Source organism: Schistocerca piceifrons, chromosome 1 (genome assembly GCF_021461385.2).
Source record: "Schistocerca piceifrons isolate TAMUIC-IGC-003096 chromosome 1, iqSchPice1.1, whole genome shotgun sequence".
NCBI classification, from domain to species: domain Eukaryota; kingdom Metazoa; phylum Arthropoda; class Insecta; order Orthoptera; family Acrididae; genus Schistocerca; species Schistocerca piceifrons.
In genome coordinates this window covers 1,210,325,043-1,210,346,651 of record NC_060138.1, presented here as the reverse complement: position 1 = coordinate 1,210,346,651, position 21,609 = coordinate 1,210,325,043, and the positions used below count along the sequence as shown (strand labels likewise).

General features: G+C 39.2%; 1 protein-coding gene across 1 annotated transcript in view; it reads left to right on the top strand.

Annotated features, from left to right (window-relative positions):
• Nucleotides 1-21,609, top strand: part of LOC124779432 (transformation/transcription domain-associated protein) — a 453,680-nt gene that overhangs the window by 80,458 nt on the left and 351,613 nt on the right. The window contains exons 8-11 of the mRNA XM_047253711.1: nucleotides 8,691-8,857; nucleotides 9,058-9,293; nucleotides 13,870-14,074; nucleotides 15,611-15,781. Coding sequence (XP_047109667.1) covers nucleotides 8,691-8,857; nucleotides 9,058-9,293; nucleotides 13,870-14,074; nucleotides 15,611-15,781 — 779 coding nt within the window. The remainder of the gene's footprint in view (nucleotides 1-8,690; nucleotides 8,858-9,057; nucleotides 9,294-13,869; nucleotides 14,075-15,610; nucleotides 15,782-21,609) is intronic.

The window sequence follows — 21,609 nt, the reverse complement described above, 5'->3', positions numbered from 1 at the left end:
AAAGGGAGAGAAGGAAACTTAGTAGGTGAATATGGATTGGGGCTAAGAATTGAAAGAGGGAGCCGTCTGGTAGAATTTTGCGCAGAGCATAACTTAATCATAGCTAACACTTGGTTTAAGAATCATGAAAGAAGGTTGTATACATGGAAGAACCCTGGAGATACTAAAAGGTATCAGATAGATTATATAATGGTAAGACAGATATTTAGGAACCAGGTTTTAAATTGTAAGGCATTTCCAGGGGCAGATGTGGACTCTGACCACAATATGTTGGTTATGAACTGTAGATTAAAACTGAAGAAACTGCAAAACGGTGGGAATATAAGGAGATGAGACCTGGATAAACTGAAAGAACAAGAGGTTGTACAGAGTTTCAGGTAGAGCATAAGGGAACAACTGACAGGAATGGGGGAAAGAAATACAGTAGAAGAAGAATGGGTAACTTTGAGGGATAAAATAGTGAAGGCAGCAGAGGATCAAATAGGTAAAAAAACAAGGGCTAGTAGAATACCTTGGGTAACAGAAGAAATATTGAATTTAATTGATGAAAGGAGAAAATATAAAAATGCAGTAAATGAAGCAGGCAAAAAGGAACACAAACGTCTCAAAAATGAGATTGACAGGAAGTGCAAAATGGCTAAGCAGTGATGGTTAGAGAACAAATGTAAGGATGTAGAGGCTTATCTCACTAGGGGTGAGATAGATACTGCCTACATGAAAATTAAAGAGACCTTTGGAGAAAAGAGAACCACTTGTATGAATATCAAGAGCTCAGATGGAAACCCAGTTCTAAGCAAAGAAGGGAAAGCAGAAATGTGGAGGGAGTATATAGAGGGTCTATACAAGGGCGATGTACTTGGGGACAATATTATGGAAATGGAAGAGGATGTAGATGAAGATGAAATGGGAGATATGATAGTGCGTGAAGAGTTTGATAAAGCACTGAAAGACCTGAGTCGAAACAAGGCCCCCAGAGTAGACAACATTCCATTACAACTACTGACAGCCTTGGGAGAGCCAGTCCTGACAAAACTCTACCATCTGGTGAGCAAGATGTACGAGACAGGCGAAATACCCTCAGACTTCAAGAAGAATATAATAATTCCAATCCCAAAGAAAGCAGGTGTTGACAGATGTGAAAATTACCGAACTATCAGTTTAATAAGTCACAGCTGCATAATACTAACGTGAATTCTTTACAGACAAATGGAAAAACTAGTAGAAGCCGACCTCGGGGAAGATCAGTTTGGATTCCGTAGAAATGTTGGAACACGTGAGGCAATACTGACCCTACGACTTATCTTAGAAGAAAGATTAAGGAAAGGCAAACCTACATTTCTAGCATTTGTAGACTTTGAGAAAGCTTTTGACAATGTTGATTGGAATACTCTCTTTCAAAATCTGAAGGTGGCAGGGGTAAAATACAGGGAGCAAAAGGCTATTTACAATTTGTACAGAAAGCAGATGGCAGTTACAAGAGTCGAGGGGTATGAAAGGGAAGCAGTGGTTGGGGAGGGAGTGAGACAGGGTTGTAGCCTATCCCCGATGTTATTCAATCTGTATATTGAGCAAGCAATAAAGGAAACAAAAGAAAAGTTTGGAGTAGGAATTAAAATGCATGGAGAAGAAATAAAAACTTTGAGGTTCGCCGATGACATTGTAATTCTGTCAGAGACAGCAAAGGACTTGGAAGAGCTGACACTTAAAGTAGTAAAGGAGATTTGCTATTTGGGGAGCAAAATAACTGATGATGGTCGAAGTAGACAGGATATAAAATGTAGACTGGCAATGGCAAGGAAAGTGTTTCTGAAGAAGAAAAATTTGTTAACATCGAGTTTAGATTTAACTGTCAGGAAGTCGTTTCTGAAAGTATTTGTATGGAGTGTAGCCATGTATGGAAGTGAAACATGGACGATAAATAGTTTGGACAGGAAGAGAATAGAAGCTTTCGAAATGTGGTGCTAGAGAAGAATGCTATATTAGATGGGTAGATCACATAACTAATGAGGAGGCATTGAATAGAATTGGGGAGAACAGGAGCTTGTGGCACAACTTGACTAGAAGAAGGGATCGGTTGGTAGGACATGTTCTGAGACATCAAGGGATCACCAATTTAGTATTGGAGGGCAGTGTGGAGGTAAAAATTGTAGAGGGAGACCAAGAGATGAATACACTGAGCAGATTCAGAAGGATGTAGGCTGCAGTAGGTACTGGGAGATGAAGAAGCTTGCACAGGATAGAGTAGCATGGAGAGCTGCATCCAACCAGTCTCAGGACTGAAGACCACAACAACAACAACAACAACAACAACAACAACAATACTTGCTGAAAATTTCAGTTCCTCACTGTCTTTACCGTGAAATAAACCAAGGTGTAATTTACAATGTGCGAGTTAATGGGGTGTGCGACATCATTGATATATGCTAAAAAGAGGAAAAGCCCAAGAACTGAGCCTGGAGGAACTCCCTGTGTCAGTGTTTCACTTGTGGATTTAAAAGTTAAAATCTTATTGGCGATTTGATGGGTAAGTTTGGTACACTGTTTCTGGTTCACGAGATAGGTGAGTAGAAGTTTCATTGATGCATCACTGATACTGTATGTCCGCATTACTGAGTCAAAAGCTTTGCTCAGGTCCAGGAATATTCTGGCTGTGTGCATACATACCCCATTCTATATTGCTAAAAACAAAGATGATGTGACTTACCAAACAAAAGCGCTGGCAGGTCGATAGACACACAAACAAACACAAACATACACACAAAATTCAAGCTTTCGCAACCAACGGTTGCTTCATCAGGAAAGAGGGAAGGAGAGGGGAAGACGAAAGGAAGTGGGTTTTAAGGGAGAGTGTAAGGAGCATTCCAATCCCGGGAGCGGAAAGACTTACCTTAGGGGGGGAAAAGGACAGGTATACACTCGCGCGCGCACACACACATATCCATCCGCACATACAGACACAAGCAGACATTTGTAAAGGCAAAGAGTTTGGGCAGAGATGTCAGTCGAGGCAGAAGTAAAGAGGCAAAGATGTTGTTGAAAGACAGGTGAGGTATGAGCGGCGGCAACTTCAAATTAGCAGAGGTTGAGGCCTGGCGGATAACGAGAAGAGAGGATATACTGAAGGGCAAGTTCCCATCCCTGGAGTTCTAACAGGTTGGTGTTAGTGGGAAGTATTCAGATAACCCGGACGGTGTAACACTGTGCCAAGATGTGCTGGCCGTGCACCAAGGCATGTTTAGCCACAGGGTGATCCTCATTACCAACAAACACTGTCTGCCTGTGTCCATTCATGCGAATGGACAGTTTGTTGCTGGTCATTCCCGCATAGAAAGCTTCACAGTGTAGGCAGGTCAGTTGGTAAATCACGTGGATGCTTTCACACGTGGCTCTGCCTTTGATCGTGTACGCCTTCTGGGTTACAGGACTGGAGTATGTGGTAGTGGGAGGGTGCATGGGACAGGTTTTACACCGGGGGCAGTTACAAGGGTAGGAGCCAGAGGGTAGGGAAGGTGGTTTGGGGATTTCATAGGGATGAACTAAGAGGTTACGAAGGTTGGTGGACAACGGAAAGACACTCTTGGTGGAGTGGGGAGGATTTCAGGAAGGATGGATCTCATTTCAGGGCAGGATTTGAGGCAGTCGTATCCTTGCTGGAGAGCCACAGAGTCTGATCCAGTCCCAGAAAGTATCCTGTCACAAGTGGGGCACTTTCGTGGTTCTTCTGTGGGAAGTTCTGGGTTTGAGGGGATGAGGAAGTGGCTCTGGTTATTTGCTCCTGTACCAGATCGGGAGGGTAGTTGCGGGATGTGAAAGCTGTTTTCAGGTTGTTGGTGTAATGGTTCAGGTGTTCCGGACTGGAGCAGATTCGTTTGCCACGAAGACCTAGGCTGTAGGGAAGGGACCATTTGATGTGGAATGGGTGGCAGCTGTCATAATGGAGGTACTGTTTGTTGGTGGGTTTGATGTGGATGGACGTGTGAAGCTGGCCATTGGACGGATGGAGGTCAACGTCAAGGAAAGTGGCATGGGACTTAGAGTAGGACCATGTGAATCTGATGGAACCAAAGGAGTTGAGTGGCCTTGCTTAGGTTTTTTCTAAACCTATGCTGCAATTCGGTAAGCATTTTGTGTTTTGAGAAAAATGTTGTGAGTTGTGATAGGATAACAGTTTCAAATATTTTACTGAAGGTAGGGATTAGTGATATCAGTCTATAATTTGAAACTACTTCTTTACTTCCGTTGTTATGGATTGGCTGAATTAAACTTATTTTTAAGGCTTTTGGGTATATGTTTTCATTAATTCTGCAGTTGAAAAGGTGGGTAAGGGGTTTAGTTATTTCATTGGCACATATCTTTAATACTACACTTGAGATATCATGCCATCCAGATGAATGCTTTTTCTTTAGCTTGTGTATTGTATTAAGTATTTCCTGTTGATTCACTTGCATAAATTTGAGCTCTATACCATCCATGACATCATTTGGTGTGCCAGCCTGTAGATCTGTAGTAGGGGCTGGTTGGTCAAAAGGAGAGATAAAATGTTTATTGAATAAATTACATACTTCATTTGGATCTTTCACTAGATGGCCCTCGTGTCTAATGCTAACTGGTTCACTCTGTTCCTTGCTGGTGGCTTTACAATGTTGACTGATTAGTCTCCAGGATGCCTTACCTATGTGGGCTGACCGCTCTGTTGCGTCATTGTTTATCTGTTTCCTCAAGTGTAAAAGGTCTGTCTTAAAAAGTTTTTTTTTTTTTTTTGGCTGGATTGTATTTTTCCTTAATTATGTGTAGCTTTGTTTCCTTAAACAAACAGTCAAGATCATATATATTCTGCCTTAACTTAATCAGCCTAGGTGTAAGTTTCAGCCTAGTATTAGTTGGTTCGTACCCTGGTTATTTTTTTTGAGAGGGCAGCAGCAGTCGGTATGCTTCAGCACTATCTTATAAAATTCTTCTCATTTGTTTTGGACCCTTTAGTTTGGTAAATAGTGTCCCATTCGTCCTCTGCTAACTTAGTTTTGAAGGCGCTGATGTTGGTGCTATTCAGGATCCGCTTCTTCTCAATTATCTTAGTTGCTGTTGAGACAGCAAACCTTAAATATTCTATAAAATATTCTATAAAATTCTTCACATTTGTTTTGGACCCTTTAGTTTGGTAAATAGTGTCCCATTCGTCCTCTGCTAACTTAGTTTTGAAGGCGCTTATGTTGGTGCTATTCAGGATCCGCTTCTTCTCAATTATCTTAGTTGCTGTTGAGACAGCAAACCTTAAATATTCTAACACCTAACAATAGTGATCTGAGTGATGAAAATCAACACTTTGAAAGTTAACACTGTCTTTTTACATTTTTGTTGACTATTATATAATTTATCTTACTGGAGCTTGACTCTGTTACTGTAGTGTCCGAGTTCAATGTATTTGCGAGATTATATGAGTCTCCAACTATGCTAAGGTCAGTGGGGCCTGTTTGTCTAATTGCTCTTGTAGCAGTTCCACCTGCTTTATTTATTTTGGTTGTTGTCCTTGGTGTCAACATACTGCCTTGCTACACTGGCTGAAAAATGGGGTTTGTAGTTTGGACACTGAGTACGCTAAATAATGTAGCCGACAGATGCACAGTTGCATTTCATTTCAGTCTTTTATTTTCACTACCCTCCAATAATACACAGTTGTATGTGGCCAGTGCACTAATGTTCTAACTTGCCATAAGCCACATTAATAGTTCGCAGGCAAACCTCCACATACTACTACAATAGTTTACTATTGAACGTCTGTGAGCAATAAAGACCTAACCACAAAGTTCACAGTTCTTGCAGAATAGAAAGGTATGTATGGAAACAGACAATGTCATTGTTTTTACACATGGACTATTGATGTAACATTTATTTCACTGTTGCATTGTTGTTGTTCTAACCAACACAGGTTTCTTGTCTGAAACTCGGCTGTGGACTGACTGTCTCATGACCAAAAATCGGGCCTTTATATATCCTCACAATAGAAGGTACTGAAACTACACATTGTTTGATGTTTAATTTACAAAAAAATACAATTAAAACTTAACTCAATAAATCAACTGAATACATTGAAAGATTGGTTCTTTGTAACAGTTTCTTCTACTACAAGGGTTAGGTCGAAATCAATTACATACATAAAACTAAGCACAAAATTAGACCTGGTGATATGCTCTTTAAAACTGAGGGCCAACCTTGCTCTTTCATTGAAATGCAGATTATATTCGCGTATGTTGATGGTAATCTGTTAAAATTGAAAAAATGAATTTTAAGGAGGCAGATGGCAAAACAAGAGGGGAAGTAAAAATATCCCAGCTTGCTTCATCACACTCTGTTAAGTCTATCAAGATAGTACAACATCTCCGTATTTGGTTGGTGGTACATACAAATAACTTTATGCTTAACTAACCTGCTTGAATGAGTGTTTATGTGGACCACAACACCAGCCATTTCAATTGTTCCTTCCTTGCAGTATTGTTCAACAAATGACATTTCTTTAAATGGAAAATGTTCATTTACAAATATTGCCATTCCACTCCCTTTGTGTTGTTGCCTGCAGTAATTATCTGCTAACACATAACCGTCTAATTTGTAATACTCAATTTCATTATCTTTTAGTCCATGTTCAGTAATTACTAACAGGTGTGGTGAATTCTGATCCAAAATACTTGCAGCAGATTGAGCTTATTCCTAAGGTACCTCACATTTGGATGCATTATCCTAAAGGGCACCGATATTTTACAACAATTTGTGATGTGGTATTCTGAATCAGTTGAACTATTACACAAGTTTTTAACACTGCATTTTAATGAAATTTATTCACTTCCAAGTCGGTTTCTTCGGCATGTGAACAGCGTTCTTTCTAGTCCAAGGGGTTTAGTTCAGTAAAATTGTGTTGCTTGAAATTGAGCCTAAAAAAACTTGTTGATTATTATCTAAGATGATTGAGTCCGTGGTTTTATGCAGATCCTTACAAAGTTCCATTATCTGGTTCACTAACTTGAGCTTTCCATTTTTGTTTAAGTGAAGTCTACGCCTGATATGTTCTTCACATTTCTGTTTGCTTATGTCTAGCAAGTGCACATGATTTAATTTTTTACATAGTTTCTGCAGTTCTAAATTATAGCGCTGAATTTCTGTATTAACACATGATGACTGCGGGAGATCGTGTCGCACTGACTCAGCGAGGTGGTGCATTGGTTAGCACACAGGACTCACGTATGGGAGGACGACGCTTCAAACCTGTCTCCGGCCATTCTGATTTAGGTTTTCCGTGATTTCCCTAAATTGTTCCAGGCAAATGCCAGGATGATTCCTTTTAAAGGGCATGGCCAGTTTCCTTCCCAATCCTTCCCTAATCCGAGCTTGTGCTCCATCTCTAATGACCTTGTTGTCGATGGGATGTTAAACACTGATCTCCTCCCCCATGTCACACTGGTAGGTTTATTACGGTACCATTTGTGTTTTACAGTTTTGGCAATAACTTCCTGTAAACTGCAAGTGCTGACTTGCTCTCGTTTTTGTAAACTTTTTTTAAATTTTATTTTTTTATTTTTATAGGTTTTTGATATGGCAGTTAAAGATTAGAACTCTTTTAACATTTTATGCAGGACGTGAAAGGGAAACAGCGGTTGAGAAGGGATTGAGATAGGGTTGTTTACTATCACTATTTTATTCAGTCTGTACATTGAACAAGCAGTAAAGGAACCAAGGAGAACTTTAGAAAGAAGTTAAAGTTTAGGCAGAAGAAATACAAATTCTGAGTTTGGCTGATGATATTGTTATTTTGGAAGAGCAGTTGAGTGGAATGGATGGTGTTTAAAAAGAGACTTTAAGACAAACATTAAAAAAAATGAAAACAAAGGTGATGGAATGCAGTTGAATTAAGTCGAACAATGCTGAGGAATTAGATTTGGAAATGAGGCACCAAAAGTAGTAGATTAGCTTTGCTATTTGGGCAGCAAAATTAGTGATGATGGCCAAGTAGGGAGGGTGTAAAATGTTGCCTAACTATTGCAAGGAAAGCATTTCTGAAACAAAGAGAAATTTGTCAATGTCAAATATAAATTTAAACATCAGGAAATGTCTTTTGAAGGTATTTATTTGGAGTGTAACCTTTTTGGAAGTGGTTCAGACACAGAGAGTAGAAGCTTTTGAAATGTGGTGCTACAGAAGAATCTGAGATGGGTAGATTGAGTTACTTACGAAGAATTGCTAAGTTGAATAAGGAGGGGGGGGGGGGGGGAGGGGGCAAATTTGTGGCACAGCTTGGCTAAAAGAAATCAGTTGATAGGACACGCCCTGAGGCATCGAGGATTCATCACTGTAGTATTCTAGAGAAGTCTGCAGTTAGGAATTTTAGAGGGGCACCAAGGCTTGAATACAGTTAAGTGGGATCAGATAGATGAAGGTTGCAGTAGTTATGCAGAGGTGAAGAGGCTTTCACAGTATAGTTTACTGTGGAGAGTTGCATGAAACCAGTCTTTGCACTGAAAACAACCCCCATACCACCACTACCATCACCATGACTTGTTCCAGTCCCTGAAAGTTCTCCTCCTTGATGAGAAAATCAAATAGAACACTATTATTGAATGATACACAAAAAATTGCATGTGAATTTGAGCATTCCAAGGTCTGTTGTTAATCTTGAATTCTTTACTTTTCCTGTTTAACAGTATAATTTAATACCAAGAGCAGTTATGTCCCTGAAAGTTCTCCAGGAACTACCAATAATAGTTGTGCTCATGTATCAGCTGTACAAGCAACAGGTTCATCAAGATGTGGCGGATTTCATTCCACTGATAATGACGACAATATCTCTGCAACCAACTCAACAACAGAGGTATTTAACAGTTGACAACACACACAATGTGCAGTTGTTGCCTATTTGTATTTTGTGTAATGTTATTATTTTTGTAATTTTCATTCAAAATTTTTTATTTTATCTTTAGATTCATTTACTCTAATTTTTTGTGAAAAAATGAATTAGTTTTAGCTTGTTGTATGTTTGTAAAAATGATCTCTTCGTTTTCTTTTATATAGAATGAGTCCTTCATTTAATAAAGAAGTTTTTGTGGATTTCATGGGAGCTCAAATAAAAACACTATCATTTTTGGCATATATTATTAGAATTTACCAAGAAGTTGTAGCCCAACATGCAAGTCAGATGGTGAAAGGAATGCTTTCACTTCTTACTTTGTGTCCTATGGAGGTTGCTAATTTGCGAAAGGAACTGATGATAGCAGCACGTCATATCTTAGCAACAGACTTGAGAACTAGTAAGTATGGCTTCACTACCAACATTGTATTTCAGCAGTAAGAAATTGTAATGCAGTTGGTTGATTAGCACAAAATAGATGTAGTGAAAGAGGCAAGTAAAAAAAATTAACAGCAACATGCTGCTGACTAGTATCTGTAGAAAAGAGGAAATATTCTGTGGCTTTTGGTTTTGTGTTTGTCCAGGTGGATCGTAATAAAGTGTGAAGTGAATAGCAAGTAACTTATTATCAACAATGGTAAGTGCTAAGATATCAGTAACAACTTCATTGTCATCGAAGTGGCACATTGTTCAGGCACTGGCCCCTCATTTGCGATGACTGAGAATCAAGTCCCATTCGACTCTCCAAGTTTAGGTTTCCTATGGTTTCTGTAAATCAATTGAGGTGAATGCTAATATGGCGCCTTTGAAATGTCACTATCCTTATCATCTGTGGGACGTCAAACACCAATACATCTAGTTCCTTTCGATATCAACTCTCCCTCCTTTTCCTCTCCTTCGCTTGCAAATGGAATGATGATATTACAGGCATATCTACACTTAGTGCCATCATTGTGGAAAAGTTTAATTCAGTAGCTTATCACTGCCCCAAATCTGTCAAGTACATTGATGGGATTAAAACTGAAACACTGTGAAGACGTCAAACAGTGCCAGTTTAGCATGAAGTGCAGTGCAAACTTGGATACATAGTTGATTTGCATTTTTTGCACAACTGTACCAAATAGTTTTGAATAATGCCATGTACCTTCTGTATATAATGCCCTCTGTCTTCTGCATACAAGAAAAATTTACAAACCAGGTTCCTCATTCAGAGATCACATTTAAATGTTGATTGATGAATTCTTCTCGGGTTATCAGCCGAGTGGTGGCGTCGTCTTGTCACAACGTTTCAATGAGTTTCGGACCCATCATCTTCGGCCGAAGATGATGGGTATGAAACTTGTTGAAACATTGTGTCAAGACGACGCCACCAATCAGCTGATAACCTGAGAATTCATCAGTGGAATACGCTGAGAAAGACTGCAATCGCATATGAATGTTGATTGTATATGAGATAGTATTAATCTTCTTGTAAGGATGACAAACATGTGCCAGCACATTACAGATTTTGACAGCAGTAGGATTGTGGCCTGTTGAGACAGTGTTTCATTGTTGCTTCTTATGTTGTTTGGAATCCCACGACTGTCTTCTGAATGTGGGATGGATTCAGGATGACCGTACTCAACACCGGACAGTATCTCAGTGGTATCATGTGACTAGCATCCGAGTGGACTGATACAGTGTTCACTCTGCCAAGCAGGGCCGTATATCCACATCTCGTCAGGCAGTGGGATTCTTTGCAGCAAGAAAAGGGTCCATGCCTACAGTGTGATGTCTGCAGCATCACAGAGACCCTTGTTATAATGCCCTGCCCCTTGACACAGCAACAGAGAGAGGCATGCCGACAGTGGCACGCCCAGTGACAACAGTGGACGCACGAGTGATAATATGTCAACTTTACATACAAATATTGTTTCTTTCCACAGAATTGTGAAAGAAATATGTTTATGGAGACTTCGGGGAGAACGAATGTTGTTTCCATATTACATTTGTCACCATTGTTCTTGTGGTCTTCAGTCCTGAGACTGGTTTGATGCAGCTCTCCATGCTACTCTATCCTGTGCAAGCTTCTTCATCTCCCAGTACCCACTGCAACCTACATCCTTCTGAATCTGTAGTGTATTCATCTCTTGGTCTCCCTCTACGATTTTTACCCTCCACGCTGCCCTCCAATGCTAAATTTGTGATCGCTTGATGCCTCAGAACATGTCCTACCAACCGATCCCTTCTTCTGGTCAAGTTGTGCCACAAACTTCTCTTCTCCCCAATCCTATTCAATACCTCCTCATTAGTTACGTGATCTACCCACCGTATCTTCAGCATTCTTCTGTAGCACCACATTTCGAAAGCTTCTATTCTCTTCTTGTCCAAACTAGTTATCGTCCATGTTTCACTTCCATACATGACTACACTCCATACAAACACTTTCAGAAACGACTTCCTGACACTTAAATCTATACTCGATGTTAACAAATTTCTCTTCTTCAGAAACGCTTTCCTTGGCATTGCCAGTCTACATTCGACCATCATCAGTTATTTTACTCCCCAAATAGCAAAACTCCTTTACTACTTTAAGTGTCTCATTTTCTAATCTAATTCCCTCAGCATCACCCGATTTAATTTGACTACATTCCATTATCCTCGTTTTGCTTTTGTTGATGTTCATCTTATATCCTCCTTTCAAGACACTGTCCATTCCGTTCAACTGCTCTTCCAAGTCCTTTGCTGTCGCTGACAGAACTACAATGTCATCGGCGAACCTCAAAGTTTTTACTTCTTCTCCATGAATTTTAATACCTACTCCGAATTTTTCTTTTGTTTCCTTTACTGCTTGCTCAATATACAGATTGAATAACATCGGGGAGAGGCTACAACCCTGTCTCACTCCTTTCCCAACCACTGCTTCCCTTTAATGCCCCTCGACCCTTATAACTGCCATCTGGTTTCTGTACAAATTGTAAATAGCCTTTCGCTCCCTGTATTTTACCCCTGCCACCTTCAGAATTTGAAAGAGAGTATTCCAGTTAACATTGTCAAAAGCTTTCTCTAAGTCTACAAATGCTAGAAATGTAGGTTTGCCTTTTCTTAATCTTTCTTCTAAGATAAGTCGTAAGGTCAGTATTGCCTCCCGTGTTCCAACATTTCTATGGAATCCAAACTGATCTTCCCCGAGGTCGGCTTCTACCAGTTTTCCATTCGTCTGTAAATAATTCGCGTTAGTATTTTGCAGCTGTGACTTATTAAACTGATAGTTCGGTAATTTTCACATCTGTTAACACCTTCTTTCTTTGGGATTGGATTGTCACCATTACAGTCTCATTACCTGTCTGATGGTATAGGGTGCCGTCGGGTACATAATGTGATCATCTCTAGCTCCCATAGCTGCTAATGCGGACAACAGCCATTATATTTCTGATGCCTTCATGGCCTCTGTGACTTTATCTTTGAACAAGATAATGCAAGACTGCAAGTTGCTTGTTCTGTCTTGATGAATCTCGATACTAAAGGTGTTTGGTTGTTGACTTGGTCAGCACTTCTTTCAGGAGACTCCTCCATTGAAACCTGCCATACCCACATTTCATTTATTTTGCAGTGTGTGCCCTGCTGGCAGATCTGAGAAGAGCACTCAACCTGTCTACCTCAGTACCTCAGACACTAGCGGATTATGCATTAGTGGCTACCAAAGGCATACATTTCCTTAGGGAAAACAGATTTTATAACAAAATTTAATGTACCTCCATGCTTGGTCTCTGTGGTGATTGTAGGCGTGGAGTTGCTCTTGTTGCAGTGTGTGCCCCAGATGGCCTCAGGTTACTTTCTCCATCCCCACTGTCATGCACTTTAAAACATTTATGTTTGTATTTTACTTATCTCACTGCTTAAGCTAATTATGAAAAGAAAAGATTGTTACTCTACATCTCCTCTATATCGTAAGTAGCAGATGGTCGCAACGAAAAGACTACTATATAAGTAGAATACACTCGTACATTCACTCAAGCATAACACACACACACACACACACACACACACACACACACACACACACACACACACACACACTCTATCACTGTCTCTGGTAACTCAAGCTGGACCACATAGACACACTTTCACACAAGACCGCTGTGGAGACAATGGTCAGGTGTCTGTGAGCTGTGCATGCATGATTGTGTGTGTGTTTTTTATTTCAGAAGAAGGCCTTTTGTTTGAAATCTTAAATGTATAACAGCCTTTCTGTTGTGCCTTTTCTGTGACTCGACATCTCCAGTCTATATGGTTAGTAGCAGTATTACCTTTTCAAAATATTGTCGTTAAACACTTGTAACTATCTGGCTAAAGCTACTGTCACGTACATTTACAACCACAATGACATGGTCACAGGCCTTGAAGCTGAAAATTCTACTTTTCTATTGTTTTACGTCATTTTCCTGTGAATCGAAGGCTTGATAATCAGGCAGTTTAGTCACTTTAAACCCATAATCATCATCCTGTATGCAGTAGTGGCCCTATAACAGTCCATTCAGCCCCATCCCCCACAAAAAAAGAAATAATAATAAAATTCAGTTGTCGGGTATTGATGCTCTATTATCAGTGTTATAAGCCAATACTGAGTAACATATTTTGGAATATGCTTCTTTACTTTGCATACATGTACGGTCGTGTTTTAATGATTTATGTTTTCCTAAATTTTATACGCTTCCAAAGTTGACAAATTAACGTATTGTAACCGGTTAAGAGCAATAAAATATTTCAGTTGTGCAGCAGTTGACTGAATTTTAGTTTGACCTTTACATGTGTCGATTTTGTTCCATTAAGTTTATGTGCCTGTTGACCACTCATTGCCTCGACTGTAGGATGAGTGGCTGTCTTTATTCATTCCATTATTTGTAACCCCGAGCTTTCCAGCATAACAAAAACAGGCTATGCTTCTCAAACATTTTGCCTTTCTAACCATTAATTGCTTGTTGTTGTGATTACAGAGTTTGTGCCTATAATGGAACGCCTCTTTGATGAAAATGTTCTCCTGGGTAAGGGCTTTACTACACACGAAACCCTGCGGCCTCTAGCATACAGCACCTTGGCTGATCTGGTGCACCATGTACGGCAGCACCTGCCTTTCGCTGACCTGGAGCGTGCTGTGCATCTCTTTTCACGTAATGTCCAAGATGATTCACTGCCCACCAGGTAACCACATTTTATGTACTTCGTTCAACTGCTTTTGCATTGCAACATCAAACCTTGTTGTTAGCACTTTCTTCAAAATTAAAAAAGTGAAAATTATTATTTTTTGCATTGGTATGTCTTTGATGAATAATGTCTTAATGCAGTATAGACTACACAGCAGCAGGCTTAAAGAATGTATGGGTAATCTTGAAAGTTTAACCTCAAGTACATTGTTTTCCAGGGAAGAATTGAATGTAAATGATAATTTAAAACTGTTAACTGGGTTGGAACTGAACTTAGAACCCTGCCTGTTTATGGGAAGCTGTCCAGGTTCTAGGCTTTCTTTTAATGTATGAGCAAGTTTGAATGTTCCACTAGCTAGAAATTTCATTTTTGATAATGCCTAGACTATAATGAGTCATTTTGTCCAACATTTTAATTATTTGAGAGCCGTTGGTACACTTTGAATCCAGAGAAGAAACTGGAAGTGTTTTAAATTTGGTGTCGTCGAGAAACATGAACAATTACGTGGACAGAAAAGATATGAAAGGAAGAATTGGTAAAAAGATTAGGTGAGGAATGTAGTTTTTTGAAAACCCACACCAGAGGAAAGGACAGGTTAGTGGTACGTGCTGTGACATCCAGAATTGGTTAAGTTGGTGTTAGAAGGAGCAACATAATGAGCAGACAGAGTCTAGACTATACAAAACAGGTTATAAAGGATGGTGTGTGTAGTTGTCAGATGCTCATCCAGAGGTATAATATGTACCTAATGCTTCATGTTAGAAAAAAGATTATTGTGTAAAAACATAAGTAGCTTAGTAGTGGGTTGGAGTTCCCACTGTTCGAGGTTGTTATAATTTGTAGGTAAAATCCAAGAAACGGGATGCATACATAATATCTACCAGGTGTGACGGCACCCAAGCAGACTTGCTTGCTATGTGGACATTTAATTGTGCTGTGCAGTCACTACTTGGAGATCTTTTTGACATCTCAAAGAAGAGCAGCCATCAACAGTTGTAAAAGCAAAAGAGGACTGAAAAATGATTTGTTCATTCACTACTTATTTGAACGTTGGTCACTAGACATATGTTGATGTAATGACTTTGAAATGCGGGATATGTTACCAAGATTGTTCAAAATGATTTAAAATACAATAGTTTTGTGAGAGAATGTTGAGCTGCTGTACATACTTAGAACACTCTTAAAGCCTTTGGACCAACTGTACGGAGAAGAGCCGTTCATGATAATCAGTGGCCTTGATTAGCAAGTCCACTGTATCAAGAAATCATCAGAAAGTGACCATAATTGAGAAGAATTCCATGTAAAACTTGTACAAGCTACCAAAAGATGACAGCACCTCAAAACCATTATCAGCATTAATATTATATGTCACAATGAGGGACAATGCAACAAATAAATTAAAGACGGAAACTAAAACACTTGTGTGTGAGAGATATTGCATTTGGTATTTTTACCAAGTTATATCATGATTAATATACTTTACTACAATTGAGCAAGATCTTTGTCACCTATCACTCTCTTTTTTCATTTCAGTATACAAACAATGTCCTGTAAACTGTTACTCAACTTGGTTGACTGTATAAGGCACCGCAGTGAAATTGAAAGTGGAAGAGGAAGGGAGCTGCTGTTGAGAATGCTGGAAACCTTCATCATCAAATTCAAAAATATTTCAAAACACCAGTTGCCTACACTTCTAAATAAATGGTAAGAGTTTTTTAATTAATTATAGATTGTCAGGCTTCGAATTTCTTGTGTTTTCTTAGAGTGTTGGCAGACTTTGTTTACATGGATATCAGAAAAAATAGTAGCGGACTGATAAAAAGTTGCGTACAAGCCATTGCAGAACTTACAGTATGAAACCTAAATTAAAAATTAAATTTAATAAAAAGCCCAATACAAAAAACCTTTAAGGGGTAAAAAAAGTTGTGCGTTGCCCTTTTAAGTTTAATATAAGTAGTAATATTTTGATCCAAGCATCATCCGGTTGGGAGAGTACTAAGTAAATAAACAAAAAAGAAGTTAACAGCAGCTATCCTTTCTAGAGCAGCATACCTTCATTATTGCGGATATAAGCCTCTTCTGTTTGGCATCATCTCTTTTGGGCCTGCATGTCCCACATACGCACATCTTACATTATCAAAGAATTGAGAAATTGAGTTACCTATTTATTTTATATTGTATTTTTATGTAATTAAGTACAAACTGAGTTTCATGCATTAATCTGTCTTATGAGGCCTATGCCCTGGATTGGTTTGATGATAGCGTACTACCATGTGCTTCGTTAAACCATGAATCACTTGGTGCACAGTATGCGATGCGCGGGGCATGACGTAAGTGCGGTGACCTGAACAGGCATTCACCTGAGGGCAGTCGTCATTGAAATTTGTCTATGTTGCGAATTTTTCAGAGTAAATTAATTAAAACTTAGACTCAGCAATGTGGTATTGTTGTTTTGATATGTACCTAAGTTGCCTAGGTAGCTTACGTGTATTTAAATTTCATACTGTATCATTTTTAGATGTACTCTGATTTTGTTTTGTTTTATTAGCAATCTCCCCAACCTGAAGATGCTTGGATCAGAATATTACTACTTATCTTAAACTTTAGGGGCAATACATATTTTTCTACTTTTTAGAGGTTTTTTGTGTCAGTTTTTTTATTTTAATTGAAGTTTTATTTCAAGCTTTTTAAACTTCATATTTTACCAGTAGACATGGTCCGATCAATGCTCTATCCCCACATTCACACAAATAGTAGTGGGGCAAAACATGAAATTGCAATGCAATATATTTTTAATGTATTCCTTTTTGTAATTCTCACACATAGTCATTGACTATGTTTTAGTAAATAGTTAGCTAATTTAGGTAACAAGCAATAAGCAGTGTTGATAATTCACAGTCAAATCGAAAGACAGTGGTCCGTCATTGCATTCTCTTGCAATAGGCTGCCTGAACTATTAGGGCAAAATAAATTGATTTAGTACCATCGTTATCAGTACTGGATTATAGATCTTGAAAGGAACTACAAAAAATCTGCAAGAGAATACGTTTATCTTTTACAGTTGAGTCATAATCACCCTTTCTTTGATTTGTAGGTGCTGAAAAGTGTGACTTCTAATGCCAAAAATCCTCATTGTTGGTCAGCTATAACAGATAAACATATGTTGTCAGACACTTATACTCAGATCTTTTTGGGTTCTAGAATCTGGTACTACTTTACTTTATATAGCTCTTAGGCATTATGTAACTTATATCAACAGAACGTGCGGGCAGAAAACATTTTTACTAATTTAGCTGTTGAAATTTAAATGGTTGAAGAAACTTCCATGAAATATAGCTAAGAACCATCCCGATTAAACCAGCATTTTATAATTAAAAAAGATTGTATTAAAATCATTGGACCTCTCATTGGGAGCTACGATGCCACAGACAGATACAAACACCCCTCTGTTTGCACCGGGGCCAGAGTAGATAGAGGAACAGACACACGGTTTTTAAATTGTAATGTAGTCACTAACACCATTTTGTGATGCTAGTGTGAAGCTAAGGGTACCTTTTGTTCATACACAACTAATCAGAATTGAAATAAATTCAAGGTTATCTCAGATAATGATTGTCTTCTTACAGTTGCCTGCAACAGAGAATTGTTGGAAAGGCCATTAAATGAACTCTCTTTGAAAACAATGCTAATAATATTATCATAAATAAAATTGTTTTGAATATGTTGTGCCTAATGAAAATTTGTGCCAAACTGGGATTCAGACATGGATTTGCTGCTTAGCATGAACTGTTGCCTTGACTGCCTGCCTGAGCACAGCAGTTCAGGCCTAACTAAAACTTCAGTTCTTATTCACATTTGCTGTCATTGCTTCCAATATGGTGAAATTCTCCCATAGGGTGCCCTGTGGTAGGACAAACCTACAGTCATTCCTCTGATGGAGAACCTATCATACCAGTGAGTGACTGTGAAGTTTTCCGTCTGCCCTGCAGGCATCCTCAGATAGCCCAGTGGTTAAGTTAGCTGCTCGTGTATAGGAACAAAAACCAGGTTCACATCCCAGTCTGGGACAAATTTCCATATTATTCACGACACATTCATTTGATTGGTGCTCAACATTTTCTTAGCATACTTCACTGATATCATTTTATGTCACTGAATTTCATTCAGTTCATCCACTTCATTGCCATCTATTTCGTGTCAGTAAAATTTATTCACTTTCTAGATATGGAAAGTTGTTGCTCACCATATAGCCAAGTTGCAAATAGGCACAACAAAAAGACGCTCACAATTATAGAGTTTGGCCATTAAGGCCTTTGTCAACAGTAGACACATATGCACAAGCATGCGTACACACGCACACGCAAGCGCAGCTTGCACACACAACTGTCTTGGGCATCTGAAACGACGCTGGAACAGCAGCTCTAGTGCATGATGGGAGTGGCAATTGGTTGAGGGTATGGAGGAGGGGGGAGGGGTAGGGATAGTATGGTGGGAGTGGCGGACACCAAAGTGCTGCAGGTTAGACTCTGGGCAGGGGAGAGGTGGGGAGGGGAGGGGGGAAATAGTGGAAAAGGAAAGAAATAAAAAGACTGAGTGTGGTGGTGGAATGATGGCTGTGTAGTTCTGGAATGGGAACAGGACAGGGGCTGGATGGGTGAGGACAGTGACTAATGAAGGTTGAGACCAGGAGGGTTACGGAAACGTAGGATGTATTGCAGGGAAAGTTCCCACCTGCACATTAGAAAAGCTCGTGTTAGTGGGAATGATCCATGTAGCACAGGCTGTGAAGCAGTCATTGAAATGAAGAATATCATGTTTAGCATGTCCAGCAACAGGGTGGTCCACTTGTTTCTTGGCCACAGTTTGTTGGTGGCCATTCAAGCGGACAGACAGCTTGATGGGGTAAGTGATGTTAGTGACATGACGAGTAGGGTGTTGTAGGAGGATGTATGGCATCCACTAAAGTGTAGGCCCTGCCCAGCGAATCTAGTCGCACCGATCTGATTGCAGGCTGGATCTGTTTGTGTATGGCATAATGCAGCAGATTTTCATGGTTTATCCATGGACCCAGGACTGTGGTGCTCCTCAGTAGGCCGGAGGCCATGTGCAATGTATTTAAGGAATTTGACTGTCTCACCACAAGTATGTTGTACAGTGTGGTGTTTTATAGACATGTTATTTGTTCTAGTGCATTTTGGCACTGCAGAAGTAGTTTATCACACAATACCTGTAAAATAATAGATGTAACTTAGTGGGTAATAACTGACAGAAACAAACATAGTAGAACCACCATTTCATTGGTGATCACCTACAGTTTTGGTTTACACAATTCTTCCCTGCCAGATACACTTCCTTCAAGAAGTCTACTTTTTTCTGAGGTTATTTCTGAAATCAGTCAAAGTATTTTAAATCTGTCTTGCAACTCGAGAAATGCCTATTTTTGTCACCAAATGTGTTACGTTTTATTGAAATAAAATAATATCAGTAGTCTTAATGAAACACGTATATCATTTGGCTTCCTTTTTCCATCTAAAAACAGTTCATTACAAAAGATGTTGATGTCAGTACTTAAGATTTTTGCTCACATCAGGAAACGCCATCTGCTTGCAAGTTTTTTTAGGTAGTTCCTCATTTGCACTATTGTTTCTTGTACCGTAGCTGTGAAGACAGATTGTCAACTTAAGTCTTAACTTACCTTTGAGATCTCTAAATTTATCGGGAAAATTGCTAAAACTTGTCGGGAAATATCAGGGAATTTCACTTAGGGCAACTTGTGGCAATCCTGAAGAGGCGATAAAGATATGACTGTGCAGTAGTGTCTTTAAACAGGACTGCATCTACAATTTTAGTGGTGCAGGGAAGTGGAGACCAGATGTGTCTTTGGTGAATTTTGTTGTGTGGTCATAAAGGCGATCATCAAAGCATATTTCTGTGCCTGATGTTTTGCCTCCCAATGCTGGAAACATTATCAGAGGCTATAAAGACTCCTCTAGCAGTTTCAAACTTAAAAAGCGTCAGCAAGCTGAACTATTTATGCGTACATGACATCTGACTCTTTATATAGTCTCTGGTGTCTATGGCATTAGGAGATGAAATGTCAGGCCTTGGACCAGGGCCTAATACCCATACAACAAAAATTTCACCAAGCACTCAAATACTAGCCGTCAAAGCCTCCATTGTATGATGATACTACAGATGAATTTGCAGAGTTAGTTATGCTGCAACAGATGCCACTAGCACGGCAAACATAATGTGGTCTCTGACAGCATGATGTCATTTATTTGTTCCTGGTGAAGACTGTGGAGGTTATTGCTGAAAGCTCTAATTTCCTCTCTCTAATTTGACTTTGGAACCGTACCAGGTATATTTTATGAGGTTGCTGTAACCAGAAGCTTTGTTCCCATACATGGAGGGAGAACATATCCAGATCTTTGTTGATCTTATGTTGTAGCATTAAGAGTCTCTGATTACAGAATATGAAGGCTTCACATCATACAGGGTTTCCAAAGTCAGAGATTACCTACAATTTTGCAATACTAATCATTTTTGTGTGTATCACATTTCCACTCTGTGACATGAACTTCATGTCAGCCACATGTATCTGGTTTACCAGTGCAGGTGAATAGGAAAAAAAATTCTGTTATGTTCAAATATGTTGCAAAGCCGTTTGAAATGGAAGAAGCAGATAATGTTGACTGCAAGGAAGGCAGATGGTCTACTTTAGTTTGTTGGGAGAACTCTAGGCTTGTGTAGCTCATCTATAAAGGAGACCACATACAGAACCCTTGTGCAACCCATTTTTGAGTATTCCTCAGATGTTTGGGTTCTCCATCATGACAGATTAAAGGAAGACATTCATGCATTTCAGAGGCACGGTGCTAGAATTATTACCGGTATGTTCGATCGACAAGCAAGGATTATGGAAACGCTGTGTGAACTCGAATGGGAATCCCAGGAAAGATGATGACCTTATTTTCATGAAACACTATTGAAGAAGCTTTTGCAAGAGACTGCAGAACAGTTCTGCTTTCACCAAGTTACATCGTGCGTAAGACAAAATAAGACAAGGCAAGATAAGAGACATCAAGGTTTTTACAGAGGCATAGAGATGGATATCTTTATCTTGTTCTATTTGTGAGAGGAACAGGAAAGGAAAGGACAAGCAGTGGTACAAGGTACCCTCCATTATGCATCCTTTAGTGGAGTATGTGTGTAGCTGTAGATGTAAATTGTTTTCAGTCGAATGCAGACTCTTGTCTCCCATGAGGGAATAATGCAAGGTTTGATTTCTACATGTCATATATTTATACGGGAGGTGCACATTTCTGTTAAGGTATGACACTTGACAAAGACTCGATTGCAAAGTGTCTGTTAAACAAGAGGGGTTTTTTTTTCTTTTTTTTTTTCTTTTTTTTTTTCTCAGTAAATTATTACTGCAACTTGTGCTTTCTAGTATTATAACAATAATTATATATATAATTTTCTGAGATGTCTGAGGCAAGATGTAATATGCTCAATAGCATTTATAAAAT